Source organism: Haemaphysalis longicornis, unplaced genomic scaffold (assembly GCF_048455015.1).
Source record: "Haemaphysalis longicornis isolate Haplotype H1 unplaced genomic scaffold, Haemaphysalis longicornis Haplotype H1 scaffold_5, whole genome shotgun sequence".
NCBI classification, from domain to species: Eukaryota; Metazoa; Arthropoda; class Arachnida; order Ixodida; family Ixodidae; genus Haemaphysalis; species Haemaphysalis longicornis.
Window position 1 is genome coordinate 195,192,052 of NW_027526385.1, and position 15,141 is coordinate 195,207,192.

Genomic DNA, 15,141 nt, shown 5'->3' on the forward strand with positions numbered 1-15,141 from the left:
TGCAAACTGTTGAAGTCTGCCAAATTATTTCTCACGTTGCGTTTTTCATTCATTTGCTTACACTCGAGTTACAGTCAATTCCTCACTCGTTTGCATTGGGGCTGTCACCAACAGGTTTTTTTGTGCTATGGACTAGTGATAGACGACGCGATAGCTGGGAATGTCTCATTAAAAGCTCTAAACAGATAAAGAGTGAGCAAAAAAACTCTCCTGTGGCAGAGTTTATGATACGCTTGTATCATTGCATTCAGCTGGCACATTATATGCATAGGGGCATTTGCAAATTAGTCTCGTAGAACAGAGTTACAAAAGTAATGAAATGAACGCAGACTGATTTTCATTGAGCTTAAAAGCCTCAAAATGAAAGTTAGAGGGAAATTTTGCAGTGTAAAAATCTCCGCTCAAAGTACTGCATTCTGAATACATTACCCAGTGCTTGACTAGGCTTCAATCAAGCTGTAATTACCACCTTTTTGCACTAGAAACTGTCTAGCTTTTTTTTAAGAATAAACTTGATTGAATTTGGCACCTTTGTGATACCATGGCGTGAGAGTTCAAGCTTGGGCTGAGTGCAAAACTTCGGGCATAGACATGCTCTCCCATTGGGCATAATCCGGCTATGTAGTGGGAAACCGCGATTTATTGCTAATGCATGATATCGTAAGTTGTCGCTTCAGCCTGTTAACAATTAAGGTTGGTGAGTTTTTGCAGGCTTGTCTTAAAGCATGGCAAAAACTGCTTGTGGTGTTCTTGTTGCATTGTCTGCCATGATTCAGCATTATGCACTTTGAACCGCACCGTTACTGCAAATATCATTTTTGGATAAGATGCAGGTTTCCAAGCGGCGTCTGAATGTGAGTGGGTTATAAACTATGGCAAGCTTGGCTTATAGTAGTACTTGGGCCAAATCAGTGGTCTTTCCTTTCCGTTTTAACAGTAAATTCATTCATTCGTTCTGTGGGCATGGAATATTTCTTGGTGTTTCGCGTGACTCAATGGTCGTGGCGTTCCCCCTCTGTCCGTCTTCTCACTCGCTCACCCTGTGGTGGTGTCCGCAGGGGCATGACGATCACCTCGGGCAGCGTGGTGATCCAGAAGGACGACAGCAACCTGATCGGCATCAGCATCGGGGGAGGGGCCCCCCTCTGCCCCTGCCTCTATGTCGTCCAGGTGAGCTACGGGGCAGTCCTTGATCTGCAAGCCTCGGGCATCTTTCCACCATTTATTATGGTTCTGGCTGTCCTTTGTGTTGTGTGCATTATCCCCTGATACCTTTGGCCTGTAGACAAGGATCAGTGCAGGAGGCCAGGGAAGGGCAGTAGGATTTTTTTCAGTACATTTTCACACTTACACTGGACACGAAGCCAGAGGCTAATGTCAAGCCCATCAAAACAAGGTGAACGCAATCCAGAGTGGTCAGTAGCTGCGGTGACGGCGGTGGGCTAGTCAGGCGTTCACACAGGAGGTGGTGCACGCATCTATTTTTTTACGACATTAGCTGTTGGAGCCACGTGTCCCGGGAATTTCCTGTCATTCATGGGGTGCGAGCAGTTAAATCACCATTAGCCGTGAGGCAGTTTGGGCCTTGCCGGGTGATTAATTAAGGTGGAAGAAATAATTTGTATTACAAGGAACCCTCCACTACAGATTATGAGTTGGTGTTTGTGTTTACCATGTATATTTACAATAAATAAACCGACAGTATGCTTGATCACAGCCGCAGCTGTCTATGTCTTGCCCAACATTGCACCTGTGACTGTGTTGGGGAAAGCCTGAAACCCATCACATTGGGAGGCCATGGAAACCTTTCTGTGCATAATGTTTGTGGTCATATGATATTTTGTGTGACTACTACACGCACTGCAATACTTTAGAAATCATGATAATCTCTCTGGCTGCCCGCACTCTGAAGCAGAAAAGGATAAAACGGAGCGACCATTGCAGAAATGAACGTGGTACTACAACAAAAGACTAATTGTTCTACAGTTCAGGAGAAGTTTAGGTACCACAAAGCACAATTTAAGTGGACTTCCCTTCCCCTCGTAAGACAACCTGGCAATTCCTAATTTCTGGCAATTCCTAATGGCAATTCCTTTCTATATCACGCGGAAAATCACATGAATTTTTAATTTTTTATTTCGAACTGGGACGGACATGAAATGGGCATGTCGAACTCCGCCACCCCAGCTCTGTTGACAGGCGACGAGCAATCCCGCAGTACCCTCGAGGATAGCGGTGGCGCGATGGGCGTTTCCGACTGCTGCGCATCGGTTGCACCGAAGCAGAATTGGACGGTGCAAAAGAAGAATGCAAGCTTGAAGAAACCTGGGGCCAGCTGGAGCGCTTTGTTGGTGCTGAGCCACGAAGCATGTGCATTGATGACTTTGTTGGCGGTGACAGCACCGGAACGACGGCGGAGCTGACGGATGTGGAGATCCTAGCGGAAGTTACTACTGAGCGCACAAACGAAGACGCTGCCGAGGTTGTACCCGCAAGCGCTGATAGTGCCTCGCCCCCGCCTTCGACCGAGGCTTTAGCGGTTTTGGCCCTACCGCACCGCTACTGCAGCGCTATAGAAGGCACCGGCCTGTCGCTTGTGCAACGTTTGGACTACGTTGAGGAAGTCGTGTATAATACGCCAGGCTACCCTGCTGCAGTACTTTAAGCCAAGAAAATAAATACTTTGAAGCACCAAGTGAGTATTTACTGCACAATTCGTTCATTTATTGATTTGTACCAGTTTATGACGCGCTTTTACGTGATTTTATATATCGAATTCTGGTTATATCGAACTATTTCGCGGGCACCGCGCTGTTCGATATACCGAGGTTTCACTGTAGTACATTGCCGTGGACAGATCTTGGCTCCTCAACATGCAGCGAGTGCAGGAAGTGCCATATTTGATTGGCCCCTCCAGTCATTCAAAAGAGGCTAGGCATGCCAGTGGCTGTTATGACCTTCCTACAGACATTGCCAACAAGTAACAACTCTTGATTCGTCGCTCACGCCACTATGTTGACGGGAAACTTCTTTCCTTCTCATAAATTTTTCACTAGTAACAGTCCACTTCAGTTAACATAGGTGGTGGTGGTGGTGGTGAATTATTAAGAAAGAAGGGAACAATAAGCCTGAGTCATCATACATTTGTTTTGTGCAAGGCATACGTGCATCAGGCTTTCTTGCAGAGCTTCTGTGTCGTGTGAAAAAGCCAGCCCTAAGGGCTGTGCCGTGCAGCTAAGCCTTAAAGTATATATCTTGCAACAAAGCTATTCATAAATTTCGAATATTCGAACACTTTAAATGGTAGAGCTGCACTATGATTGAACTGAATAGAAAACTGTATTTTCGAAGCATTGAAAGTTTCAACTACTATGCGCACAGCTCTAAGTATTGCTAATTATACAGAAGTGTACAGGGTGTTGCGACAATAATTGGAACACTTTAAAAAGTTTTCCTGACCGAACCTCCGCTCTGTTCGTGCTCAAACTTCACACGAAGGTCACATTTTGTGGTCTATTTTCTTTGATAGTGGGAACAACGATGGTACTTACCTGTGTATTCTGAAAATAAATAAAAACAATTTTCGCCTATGGGAAAATGGCGGCTGATTTGGACGTGCGAGCCAGCAGCGCAAGTTGATGTTGGAACGACGGAACCACCTGCAGAGTTAAACGCATGTTTGGGATTCACGTACGGAGCCAAATGGTGCAACAGACAATCAGAAAATGCATCTAGAAATGAGCTAACAGACGACCAGAAAACACGGTTTTCGGGCTCGCACGTCCAAATCAGCCGCCATTTTCCCATAGGCGAAAATTGTTTTTATTTATTTTCAGAATACACAGGTAAGTACCATCGTTGCTCCCGCTATCGAACAAAATAGACCACAAAATGCGACCTTCGTGTGAAGTTTGAGCGGGAACAGAGTGGCGGTTCGCTCAGGAAAAATTTTTAAAGTGTTCCAATTACCGTCGCAACACACTGTATATGAAAAGAGAGAACATCACGAACGAAACAGGACTGGGGAATAGAAACGCACAGTACACAAACGGGCGCTATCAGCATATCAGCGCCTGTTTGTGTACTACGTGTTTCTATTCCTCGAGTCCTGTTTCGTTCGTGCTATCCCGTCTTTTTAAGTGCAATGCACTTCTTAAGCGACCCTGAACCTGCGTCCACCGGCGATGTCCGCATCACATACCCACGTGGGGGATTGGCCAGGAATCTCCTCGTCTTCCTTGGCAACGGGGGGAGATGGGCGCGCGCTGCCTGGCCGCTGACATGGCACATACCCACGGGGGAGATTGGCCAGGAATCGGGCGTGAGAAGGGCTAATGCACCCGCTTAAAGGAGTACTGACACGAAATTTCAAAGCTGAGATCCGCTCTAGCAATCAAGTACAACGACAACACAAATGGGTGTCTGTGAATAAATGCATCTTTCTTTCTTTGTAGTTGTGTGTGTGTGTGTGATCTCTCTTTCGCGAACATTACCGAACCGTGCAAATTCAACTCGTGCATTCGCACTTTCACATTCTTCCCCTCGGGGAAATGCGGGGAATTTTTTTATGAACATGAACCAACTAACTCGCACCAGAGTCCTGCTAAGCAGTGTATAGCTTTCCAAAACGATTGTGTCCAGTTTGATTCGTTGGCCGTGCTGATTCCCCCCCCCCCCCCCCGTAGGTGTTTGACAACACGCCGGCGGCCCGGGACGGCACCCTGCAGTCTGGGGACGAGATTGTGGGCGTGAACGGGACGGCCGTCAAGGGCAAGACCAAGGTCGAGGTGGCCAAGATGATCCAGGGGGTCAAGGCAAGGCAGTCTGCCAAGGGCTTGCTCTTTTGCTTCCTTGTGTAGACGTCTACACTGTTTCACTCTGTCTAGCCTTAGTCTCGTGCACATTAGCATGGTATCAGCATTGTCCATTTCATCGTCATTGTCATCATCATCAGCCTATTTAACAACAGTAGCATCCTGGGCATGTTGGTACTCCATAACTCAAAACTAATTTCACAAAAAATGCCGCCTTCACATAGGACACACACATCTGACACATAACTTTCTCCTGATGAAACAAGATAAACCGAGATGTGGAGAATGTGACCAAGATCTAACAGCAAAACACATCCTACTCTCATGTGTGAAATTTGAGGTCATCAAAAAAAAACATTTCCTGCAATTTTACAAACAACACATCCCCTTTCATCCCAGCTTACTCATAGGAGACAGTGCCTTTGTTGAAATTTCCTCCCTTGTTGGTTTTCTAAAAGGAGCGAAACTCCTAAACAAGCTCTAAATGTTCTAAAAATAAGCAAACACACACAAATGCACACGCACTATCACCCGTTTGGCGCATGATAGCCTTAGTTGCTTATGTGCCATAAAACTCAACTCAACTCAATTTCACACAAATAAAGAGACACTGACAAAGTGAAGATGTGTGAGTCTCTCCATGTGTGTCCATCTTCACTTCGTCCGTGTCTCTCCTTTTTTGTTTTGCGAAATTAGTTTTTAGACTACGTATTTAAGTCCGCTACAGGGCGAAGGCCTCACTCTTTGACCCCCAACTGTTTCTATCCTGAGCTGCCCGAGAGCAACGTTTGCCTGCAAATTTTATTTCATCCCTTCATCGAGTTACTGCCATCCGTTTTTTCGGGAAGTGCCTTTAAAGGGGACCTGCAACACTTTTTTGAACCTTTTTTGAACACTTTTCTGAATCTGAACTGGTTTCGGGACGTAGTCAACAAACACATCCAGTATGTAGAATAGGAGGTCAAAAAGTACCTCAGCCAAAAATTACTGCTCTGTGCCGATCAGATAAGTTAGAGATGTCTGCTCAAAAAATGTTTCTCTTTTTCCCGGTCTCGGCATTGTTTGAGCACTTGAAGGATGTCATTCGAGTAATGTAGCGGCTATTGGCTGGCTTCTTTTCAAATGCAGCAATAAACGCATTTGATAGCCAGTTTAAAGAGAATCACTACAAAAGCAAAGCAGAATCTGGAAGGCATATCTGCTGTGACGAGCAAATCATGCAGTGCCACTCTGTGCTGGTGAAAACTGACTTTTGCAGTGCTTTCAGGCATGAAGAAGGGAAAGCGTTAATTGGAAGTGTTGCAGGGCCCTTTTAAAATGTCAGCCCCTGAACAGTCATTGAGAAGAACACCGTGCAACCAAGGCCTACTTCTGGTGTTAACAAGCTTTGGGGAAAACTGTAGTGCATCAAAATGTGTCTAGTGCAATTCAACTTGATTCACCGGGTTAGAATTTGAAAAAGTCCAAAACTTCTTTGAGCATAAAAGGAAAGGAAAAGCTTTCTGCCTTTGGATTTTTCCATTTTTATAAATTCAACTGTACGGAGTTCAAATTTCGAATCAAAATTTTCATGCAGTCATTATTCAGTTTGAGTTAGAAGCTCGGATGATTGCACATGCCTAAGCAAACGCCAGCCAGTGGTTTGTTGCAACAGTGAAGAACATGCATTGATCGCAGGAATAGTTCAAGGCAGTTCTCTCCTTTTTTTTTGTTTTGTTCGTACACTTGGGAGTGAGTGAATTATTCTTGTGACCTGGTACAAAAATGTGCTGCTATTATCGCAGGTGACTGTTCCCCCTCCCTCCCCCTTTCATTTTTTTGCCCTTTGGCGCGTGATTCCAGTTTCACAGCTGACGCAGTAAGTTAAGGCGTGAAGACCTGTACGTTTCAAGAGAAGGGTTCAATGTGTCTTCTAAAGTGGCTTCCGACCTTTCCCTTCCCCCGGCCTCCCCCTTGCGTTGTATTCCCTTCCTGCCCCTACGACCCGTCACCTCTCCCCTCCTCTCCCCCTCTCCCCCCCTCTTCCACTGTAGCAGAAAGAGGTGACCATCAACTACAACAAGCTCCACGCTGACCCCAAGCAAGGAAAGACCCTGGACATCGGTGAGTGAAGCTTTTGTCCCGGACGATTTGTCGATGCTGTTTAGCTGGGTATTTGACGAAAGATACAGTGTAGACCATTTATATAACGTAACCGCTTACAGTGCGGGACCGGATATAATGCGGGTTTTCCTGGCCATCGGTCGGCCTCCCATTGAACTCTATGCATAAGCATACCGCTTATAATGCGGTTTCCCGAAGCACAATACCCTTTATAGTGCGGTCTTTTGGTGGGCCCACTGACTGACTGTCGCAGCTGGGGCATCGTCTTGGGTTGTGAGAAATAAAAAAAAAAGACTGAATCAGCCATCCCACGCAGTGCACACTCCCTGCTGTTGGACTTCAACATAAAAAAAATAAAGGCGCCCTTTCGTTTGCATATTCTGTTGGCACTCACGTGATAACCACAACTGCCCTCGCTTGACACACCTGAGAAGATAGCGAGGCCCCCCTCCCCCCCGCTGTAAGTTTTTATTGAAACGTTGTGCAGATAAGCAGCCACCCTGTCAATTTTCGAACATTTGGAGACAGCAAGCCATGTCACCGGAGGTTGCTAATAAGCAACTGCCTTCTGCATTGTGAACACAACATGGGGGGAAAAAATATCCCACCTGTGCTCTTATCATGTTGTCCCGCGGCATCCCTTCATGGACACTAGGACACTCAGCCGTGCTCCTTCAAAACTGTAATAGGAAGCTGAAGTCGCGCTTGCGGTTTGTAATACTGTGCAGCTGCTTGTAAGTCCCTTCAGCAGTGGCCGATAGGGGGAAAAAAAGACGAAATGAAGAACGCGCCCCTGTCTTTAAGAGGCCTTCATTTGAGTGATGATGAACAGAGAATGATTGAAAGGTAGATTGTGATGTGGTTGGATTCGCGCATGTTTTGCTTATAGTGCAGTACCGCTTATACTACGCATTTTTGCGGCTCCCATGACATACTTCATAACTTGTAAGTAGTCTGCACTGTATATATATTTGCAGTGATGTCAGGAAAGCCGTCTGCAGACGTGTGAGGTCTGTCCGGAAGATGATGAGAATGTGGTTTTCAAATGCTGCAAATGCAGATACTGTGTGTTTGGTCAGTTATTGGCCCAATTTTTATCTGTGAGAGCATAGTGCTTCTTTTTTGTGATAGCTTGCTCTAGTGTGTCGTATTGAAGATGGAACATGGGCAAGTTTGAGACAGTGGTATGCAGCACAGTTTTTCTGAAATTGAGTTAGAACACGGCACAAACTTTAAAAAGGGTGAAAAGCGCTAATGGATTTGTAGTGCTACCGTCTACACAAGCGTACCATTAAGTAAGGACAGCAAGCTGTTCAGGATGGATGAAAATTAAAACAGTCCTGTCAACTAAATAGGCAGCTGAGTTTTTGAAACCACAAGTGCTGTTCTCAGCAGTGATTGATTGACAGTGGCAAATACCTCAGAGTAGTCCGCAGGAATTGTGAATACCGCAGGAATTGTGACGTCCTAACTTTTTGTACCAACTATTTCGGTTAGAAACGGAATTAAACCAAGGTCTGTTTTCTAATTTTAAATAGGCCGCATTCTGTCGTTGCAGCCTAATCACGCCCTTTCCTCTAAAATCTTGCCAATTTTGCAAAGCGTGGGACATATTTGTGTCTGTTACGAAGATGGGACTCAAATTTCTGTTTGCATAACCGTTCACCCAAAAGTGTTCTCTGCACGAATGACCTGTGAAAGGAATCAAGGAGTCATGCCTTACATTTAATATATGCATTATTGTAAACGCCCTATCCAGTGAAGAGAGAACACAAAAACAGCAAAATGTGGGAGTCTTTTTCACCCCCCCCCTTTTTATAGCCTGCCTCACTGTTGACCTCGTCCTCGTGTTGCAGTGCTCAAGAAGGCCAAGCACCGCATTGTGGAGAACATGAGCTCGACCACGGCCGATGCCCTGGGCCTGAGCCGGGCCATCCTCTGCAACGGTGAGATCCTTCTCTCTAGCTGACGACAGGTTCTGCTGATTACTGTATTTTGGCACATGTAACCTGCACCAGTAATTGACAGATCTGAAAATTTAAGTTGCGGAGTGGACGATTTGCAGATTTCTGCCCAGAATGCAGCTTTGCTGCGTTGCACGCTGTGCTGTGAAGCATGCTTTGTTACCAGCCATCGTTGCAATCTTCCTCCTGCTCTGTTCTGCCGAGCTTACTGAGTTTCCTTTTCTTTTTTTACCTTTTTCCTTCTTTAGCTCCACCTGATGATTGCTGGCATTCCCTGGCAGCACAACATTTGAGAGTTATTCATTGCTGTAATTTTAGGAGAAAAATACTTTTCGTTGCCAAGGGAAATCTCTGAAGCAGTTCTCCTGTATGCCCATATTATGCTGTGGTGGTGGTTCTTTTTTTTTTTTTTCATCTCGGGTCCTGTTGAAAAGGGGTGCTGTGTTATTTTGAGAGACGTGGTCCCCTCTCCCGTGGCCTGTTCTTCTTTCCCGCAGACAGCCTGGTGAAGAAGCTGGAGGAGCTGTCGCGCAACGAGCAGATCTACAAGGGCCTCATGGAGCACACCCACCACATGCTCAAGGCCTTCTTCGACATCTGCCACGTCTACCGCAGTGAGTCCGCTTCCCTGCCTCGTTACCTCCCTTCCTTCCTTTCTCGCTTGCTTGCTTGCTGTATTCTGACAGTCTTTGATGATGGGAAGGCATAACTATACAGGCAAACACTTGTTCCTGCATGTATAGTATTGAGGGCGGTGGTTTCTTTTCTTTTCTTTTAATTTTTCCACAGTTTGGAGAGGTCTACATTTGTTGGATAATTGTGGGTGATGAGCGCCCTCTTTGTTATCAGTGCATAAAGGAAACCCCGCTTAGTTGTGGAGACTCATAACGCCTGTCACCATCTGCAAACGTGTATTGGTTCTGTTATTTTTTTTTTTTCCATTGGTAGCTTCTATGACACACTGCAGTGAATGAAACAGAGAGGCAGTTAGTATGAGGTATATTGTGTCAGCTCCATCAGCAATTTTTTCCTTCCACCATGACAGGCATGCGGGCGTGTTACCTGCAAAGGGCGCATAGGCCATGCATGCACCAAGGTGGGGCGTCTGAGTGGTCTTTGTTCTGATTAAAGGCATCCTGCAGATAACAAGTATCCCTGCTTGGTCTAGGCAACGGGAAAAGTGCACTAATGTTCAGTGTGCCATGAAAACAGCATCCAGCTTTGTTCCATCTGAAAAATCTAGCTCTTGATAGCTCATTCAGCTCCATTACAGCCACGAAAGGTGTTTTTTTTTAAATTGAATAAATGGAGGGAATATTGAAAACGTTTCACATTTTGTGCCTCACCAACTTAACGTGGGCAAGCAGTAGGGACATAGTTATCACCATGTCAACTGCATTAGCATGCAAGCGATGTGATCTGATGGGAAGAGAGGGGCCACTACAATGGCACAGTCGTGTCTTGGCATCAGCTTGGGGGGTCGGTGGCCTCGGAAACGAGGTTCTGCGACGTCATAGAGGTGCTGCCTCAAAGAGGCTGGGGAGTCGACACTGCTTCACCTGTTTTCTTTAATATCTTCATTATTTTGTTGAAGTTTGAGATAAAGTTGGTGTCGTTATCACCAGCCTTTTTAATGAACCAGACTTGTGTTTAATCTTCACGGTCCCTTCAATACTGTTGCCACTCGGTGAAAGCCGCCTTCCTTTTTATTCTCTCATACCACTTTATGCTGGTGTATGCGGTGTGTCATGTTGTTGAAGCAGTTAGTTGGTGGCGCGAAGAGAAGCTTGATCGTGATTCTGCTTCTGCAGCTTGTCTTATTTTTTGCTAGAACGAGATTGCAGGGCCGTCCAGCAATGTGGTTGTAGCCCTGCTTGGCAAGAGAGACAGTTCCACACGGGCAGGTTGACAATCCTGGACTTGAAGAACACTTCAGGCAGCTTTGTGTTCCATGCACTCCATTTCTTTCTCCCTGACATGGGCCACCAAATGTGGCTATAGGGGAAATGGGGGAACTTTTAAATTGAACTTGGGATCAGGACTTGGCTCATCATACTTGTCGTGGCACTCTTGCAGACACGAAACACATTGGTCTTGAAACGGGCAGGGGAGAGACAAGAGTGGGTTTGTGGTGATTCGATGGGCTGACTATCTGCCTCTCTTTATGCTCATGCCACATGTAGGAACTTTTCGTGCATGTTAGTTGGGCCCACAAGGGGAGTCACCCTGTCTTTTAGGCTGGCACCCTGCGGGGAATGGATGAAGGCAATGTCGTTGTATCCTCCAAATCATTACAGATGCTAGGACTGCTTGGGCAAATTGCAAAATGAAACTAGTAGTGTACATGCCTGTTTTAGGCGGTAGCCCTGGTGGTATGACGAGTCATTGCAGTCTTTGCAAACTCCCCATGGAAACAATGCATTATGTATTTAAATACCCCTGTTATATGCCTTTTTTACTATTTGGTAATGTCATTCATTTCATTTGTACGAACAGTCGCGGTTCGCTTTATTGCCAGCTCCTCCTGCTCTGTTTTTTTTTTTTTTTTTTTTTCTATCTTAAAAAATTTATCAACCTCACCTGCCTGCACTTCTTTTCTTTGTTAGTTCACGATCGGTGAGAAGCACATGAAATTCGTCTATTTTTTCTGGCTGCGCACATGTTTGGAGAACACCACTGATGCTTAGCGGTAACTTCAAGAATAACAGAAAAGATGGGATAAAATGCGGAGCTACCGGCCATTCTCACATGTACCAGTAACTGCTTCTGTTTTTGCCATTAGTAAGCACGCATTTCGCTGTTCCAGTTATGACTTGCTTCACTCATGGCACTCACGTCTATCACGCACTCTCATCATCTGTGTCAGCTTCTCAATCAACATTTGTTTGTTCCAGTGGTTCCAACATATCGAGTTTATTTCATTGCATCCTTGGCCTTCACACCCTTTTTCTACTCGTGTAGCTGTTGCTGCATTGGCAGTGTTTGCCGTGTGCACTTATTTTTCAGTTTATCACCGCCTAATTCCAGCAGGTGGTTGTTTAAACCCCTTCTTTCAAACAGCAAAGCCCGCTAGGAATAATTACTTGTCGAAAAATTCTTTTAAGTGCAATGCACTTCTTAAGCGACCCTGAACCTGCGTCCACCGGCGATGTCCGCGCACGTGGAGATGGGCGCGCGCAGCCTGGCCGCTGACATGGCACATACCCACGTGGGGGATTGGCCAGGAATCTCCTCGTCTTCCTTGGCAACGGGGGGAGATGGGCGCGCGCTGCCTGGCCGCTGACATGGCACATACCCACGTGGGGGATTGGCCAGGAATCGGGCGTGAGAAGGGCTAATGCACCCGCTTAAAGGAGTACTGACACGAAATTTCAAAGCTGAGATCCGCTCTAGCAATCAAGTACAACGACAACACAAATAGGTGTCTGTGAATAAATGCATCTTTCTTTCTTTGTAGTTGTGTGTGTGTGTGTGTGTGATCTCTCTTTCGCGAACATTACCGAACCGCGCAAATTCAACTCGTGCATTCGCACTTTCACATTCTTCCCCTCGGGGAAATGCGGGGAATTTTTTACAACCTGGCGACACTTGAAAGAAGCTTTACATCGTGAAACAAATGCCGTGTAATTTATTTGTGGTACTATTATTATTCTGAGATTTCGAACTTGCCTCTTTCTCTTGTCAACAGACTACGATGCACAGAGCCATTGTTGAACCAAAGCTGGAAAGGGGTGTTTTTATTGGTAACGCTGCGGTGCAGGTACAAAGGTTGAAATGTTTTCGCAAAGGCAATAACTCCTATTGTGGCCTCTGTGCCGTTTAACTAACTGAAAGGTGGTCTCGAAACAGTTGGGGAACACTTTGAAACGTTGCCCTCACAACCTTATCAATGTACCAGGCACCCACACTTGTTGTAGGTGAGAGTATAGTGCTTAAAAGTGTCGAGTATTTAGCTCTGTGCTTGAGATTACAGAAATTACTGGCACAACTAGGGACTGATCTAATATTTTGATTGGCCATGTTTTGAGGAAAATAAAAGAATAAAAGAGATTACTGAGGGTTGAGTTGAAAACATGCGGTTGACGGTAAAGTCAGCAAGAGGTGATGAATGCTGGTTTCGTAGATAGGTCCTGGCTGCTGTGAGAAAAAATGAATAAAGGACCTGTACTGGTGGCACCATCGAGTATTTAATCTAATTAGAAGAGAGAATACTGAGCGGAGCCACAGAGCTCCATTGCCAAGAGAAATTCTGCTGGAATGGTGATCAAAATTGAGTGTAGGGAAAGAGAAAATATTGACGACCGATCATTCTGATTGCCGACACAGAATTCGCACTAGCAGGGCAATTCAGTTGTGGGGTGACAGATTCACGTTGACCAACTTTGAACAGATGCTGAGGACACTAAAGTTTTGTGAAATGACACTACCGCTGCAGTGAAGTGGAAGTCTGGGCCTGTTGGTTCGTGATGTTCAGGAAAACCCGCGAACAAAAGGAGAGACTAGGTATACAAGGACAGTCACTGGACTTGCAACGAAATTTTATTGAGGGGTGACCCATCTGCACCTGCACTGTTTACGGGGAAAAAAGTATTTATGAGAGCTCTTACAATAAAATTTTGTTGCAAGTCCAGTGACTGTCCTTGTACCTAGTCTCTTCATTTGTGCGGCATGTTTTTTCACCAGTTTTCCTGGGTACCCCTGCAAGTTCAGTGAAAGAGCATTAATGATGCGCTGCTGAGCACGAGGTCGCGGGTTCGATTCCTGGCTGTGGTGGCCACTTTTCTGATTGAGGCGAAAGGCAAAAACACCCATGTGTACGAGGTTTCGGCGCACGACAAAGATCCCCAGCTGGTCAAAATTAATCGGAGGCCTCCACTACGGCGCAGCTCATCGCCTGCGTTGTCTCAGCGCGTTAAACCCTACAATCAATCACAAGAGCGTTAATGAGAAAATAAGTGCTGGCATGTTCTCAAATTAGTGGTGAAACTGGAGGGAAGAAGAGGTCCTGCGTTTATTAACAGACAGAAGGAATCGCAGTGAGATCGATATGAATGCCACCCCTGCAAGATAGGTACTAGATGGAAAAGCACCTTTCGAAACGAGTCTTTTTCCCTCCTCTTTGTCACACAGCGTTCGGGGACGTGTTTGCGGAGATCGGGGTGCGGGAGCCCCAGCCGAGGGCCAGCGAGGCCTTCACCCGCTTCGGAGAGGCCCACCGGAGCATCGAGAAGTACGGCATCAAGCTGCTCAAGACCGTGCGACCCGTGAGTGTGCATCCGGGCTGTGCTTTTTTTTCCTAGTGGTACCAATGGCGTTTTCAAAAAACTAATACGTACATTTCCCCATAGACTGATTGGTCGACCGAAGAGGTCCCATAAAATCTCTGTTCACACGGCGCATGCGTGAAAATGGGCTTCCATTGTGTCAAAACGCTGACTTGGAAATCCCGAAAAAGGCACGGTTCCGTACGCACATTGATCATAAAGGAGGAGTACAAGAGTATATCTTTATACCATGGATCGGTGTACATTGAGGTCGTTCGTAGATGTGTTTACTTAGTGCGCGAAAAATCGTCGCGTGGGTCGTTCTTTGCTTGTGATATGGCTTTGAAGGTTTGGTGATGCGTTGACGCCCTTTTAGGTTTCGCGCTTCCCTCAGCTTTCTTTATGAAGGGATGGCAAATATTATCTCTCTTCCACAGATGAAGGCCACATTGGGGATGGCCAAAGGGAAGGCATTGAGTGGTAGGGTTGTTTGGATGGCTGTGAGGGTGCAGGCTCTATTATCATACAGATTCAAAAAAGAGAGGGAGGAGGGAATTTAATGATGACGATGGAAATGTGAGCGTATGTTCATGCAGTCAGCATCATTGGGTAATTGTTGCCCAGTAAGACTACCAAGTACTCTGGCCACCCACCATCAAATGGTGGGATTAATCTCTCTCATTCGTGCATGCCCATTAAAATCATCATCTGTACATGGTCATCATCACGGGTGGCTTGTTCTGTGGAGTGACCACCGGGTTAAAAAAAGCAAGCAGCCGTTGGAGCTGCTGCTGACAGTCTGCGATATCCTTACAATAATAGTAAATCCTGTTTTATAAAATACAGATACAGAAAAAGTGGCAGTGAAACTGGCACTTGAAACTTAGCTTTAGGCTAAGCACATTCTTTTGAGAGTGCGACTTTCCTTCCCATCCTCAATACTGGAATGCTGAACCGTCTACTACTGCATTTACTCGTATAGTGCTCGCACTTTTT

The 15,141-nt window shown here is 45.9% G+C and overlaps 1 protein-coding gene across 5 annotated transcripts in view; it reads left to right on the plus strand.

The window, feature by feature from the left end:
* Nucleotides 1-15,141, plus strand: part of Pick1 (protein interacting with PRKCA 1) — a 46,698-nt gene that overhangs the window by 5,400 nt on the left and 26,157 nt on the right. For 3 of the 5 annotated variants that reach the window (XM_077671439.1, XM_077671435.1, XM_077671436.1), the window contains 6 exons: nucleotides 1,059-1,170; nucleotides 4,686-4,814; nucleotides 6,848-6,917; nucleotides 8,774-8,863; nucleotides 9,379-9,495; nucleotides 14,012-14,145. In XM_077671439.1, the coding sequence (XP_077527565.1) occupies nucleotides 1,059-1,170; nucleotides 4,686-4,814; nucleotides 6,848-6,917; nucleotides 8,774-8,863; nucleotides 9,379-9,495; nucleotides 14,012-14,145 (652 nt within the window). The remainder of the gene's footprint in view (nucleotides 1-1,058; nucleotides 1,171-4,685; nucleotides 4,815-6,847; nucleotides 6,918-8,773; nucleotides 8,864-9,378; nucleotides 9,496-14,011; nucleotides 14,146-15,141) is intronic. The other 2 variants (XM_077671438.1, XM_077671437.1) reach the window with 1 other exon arrangement.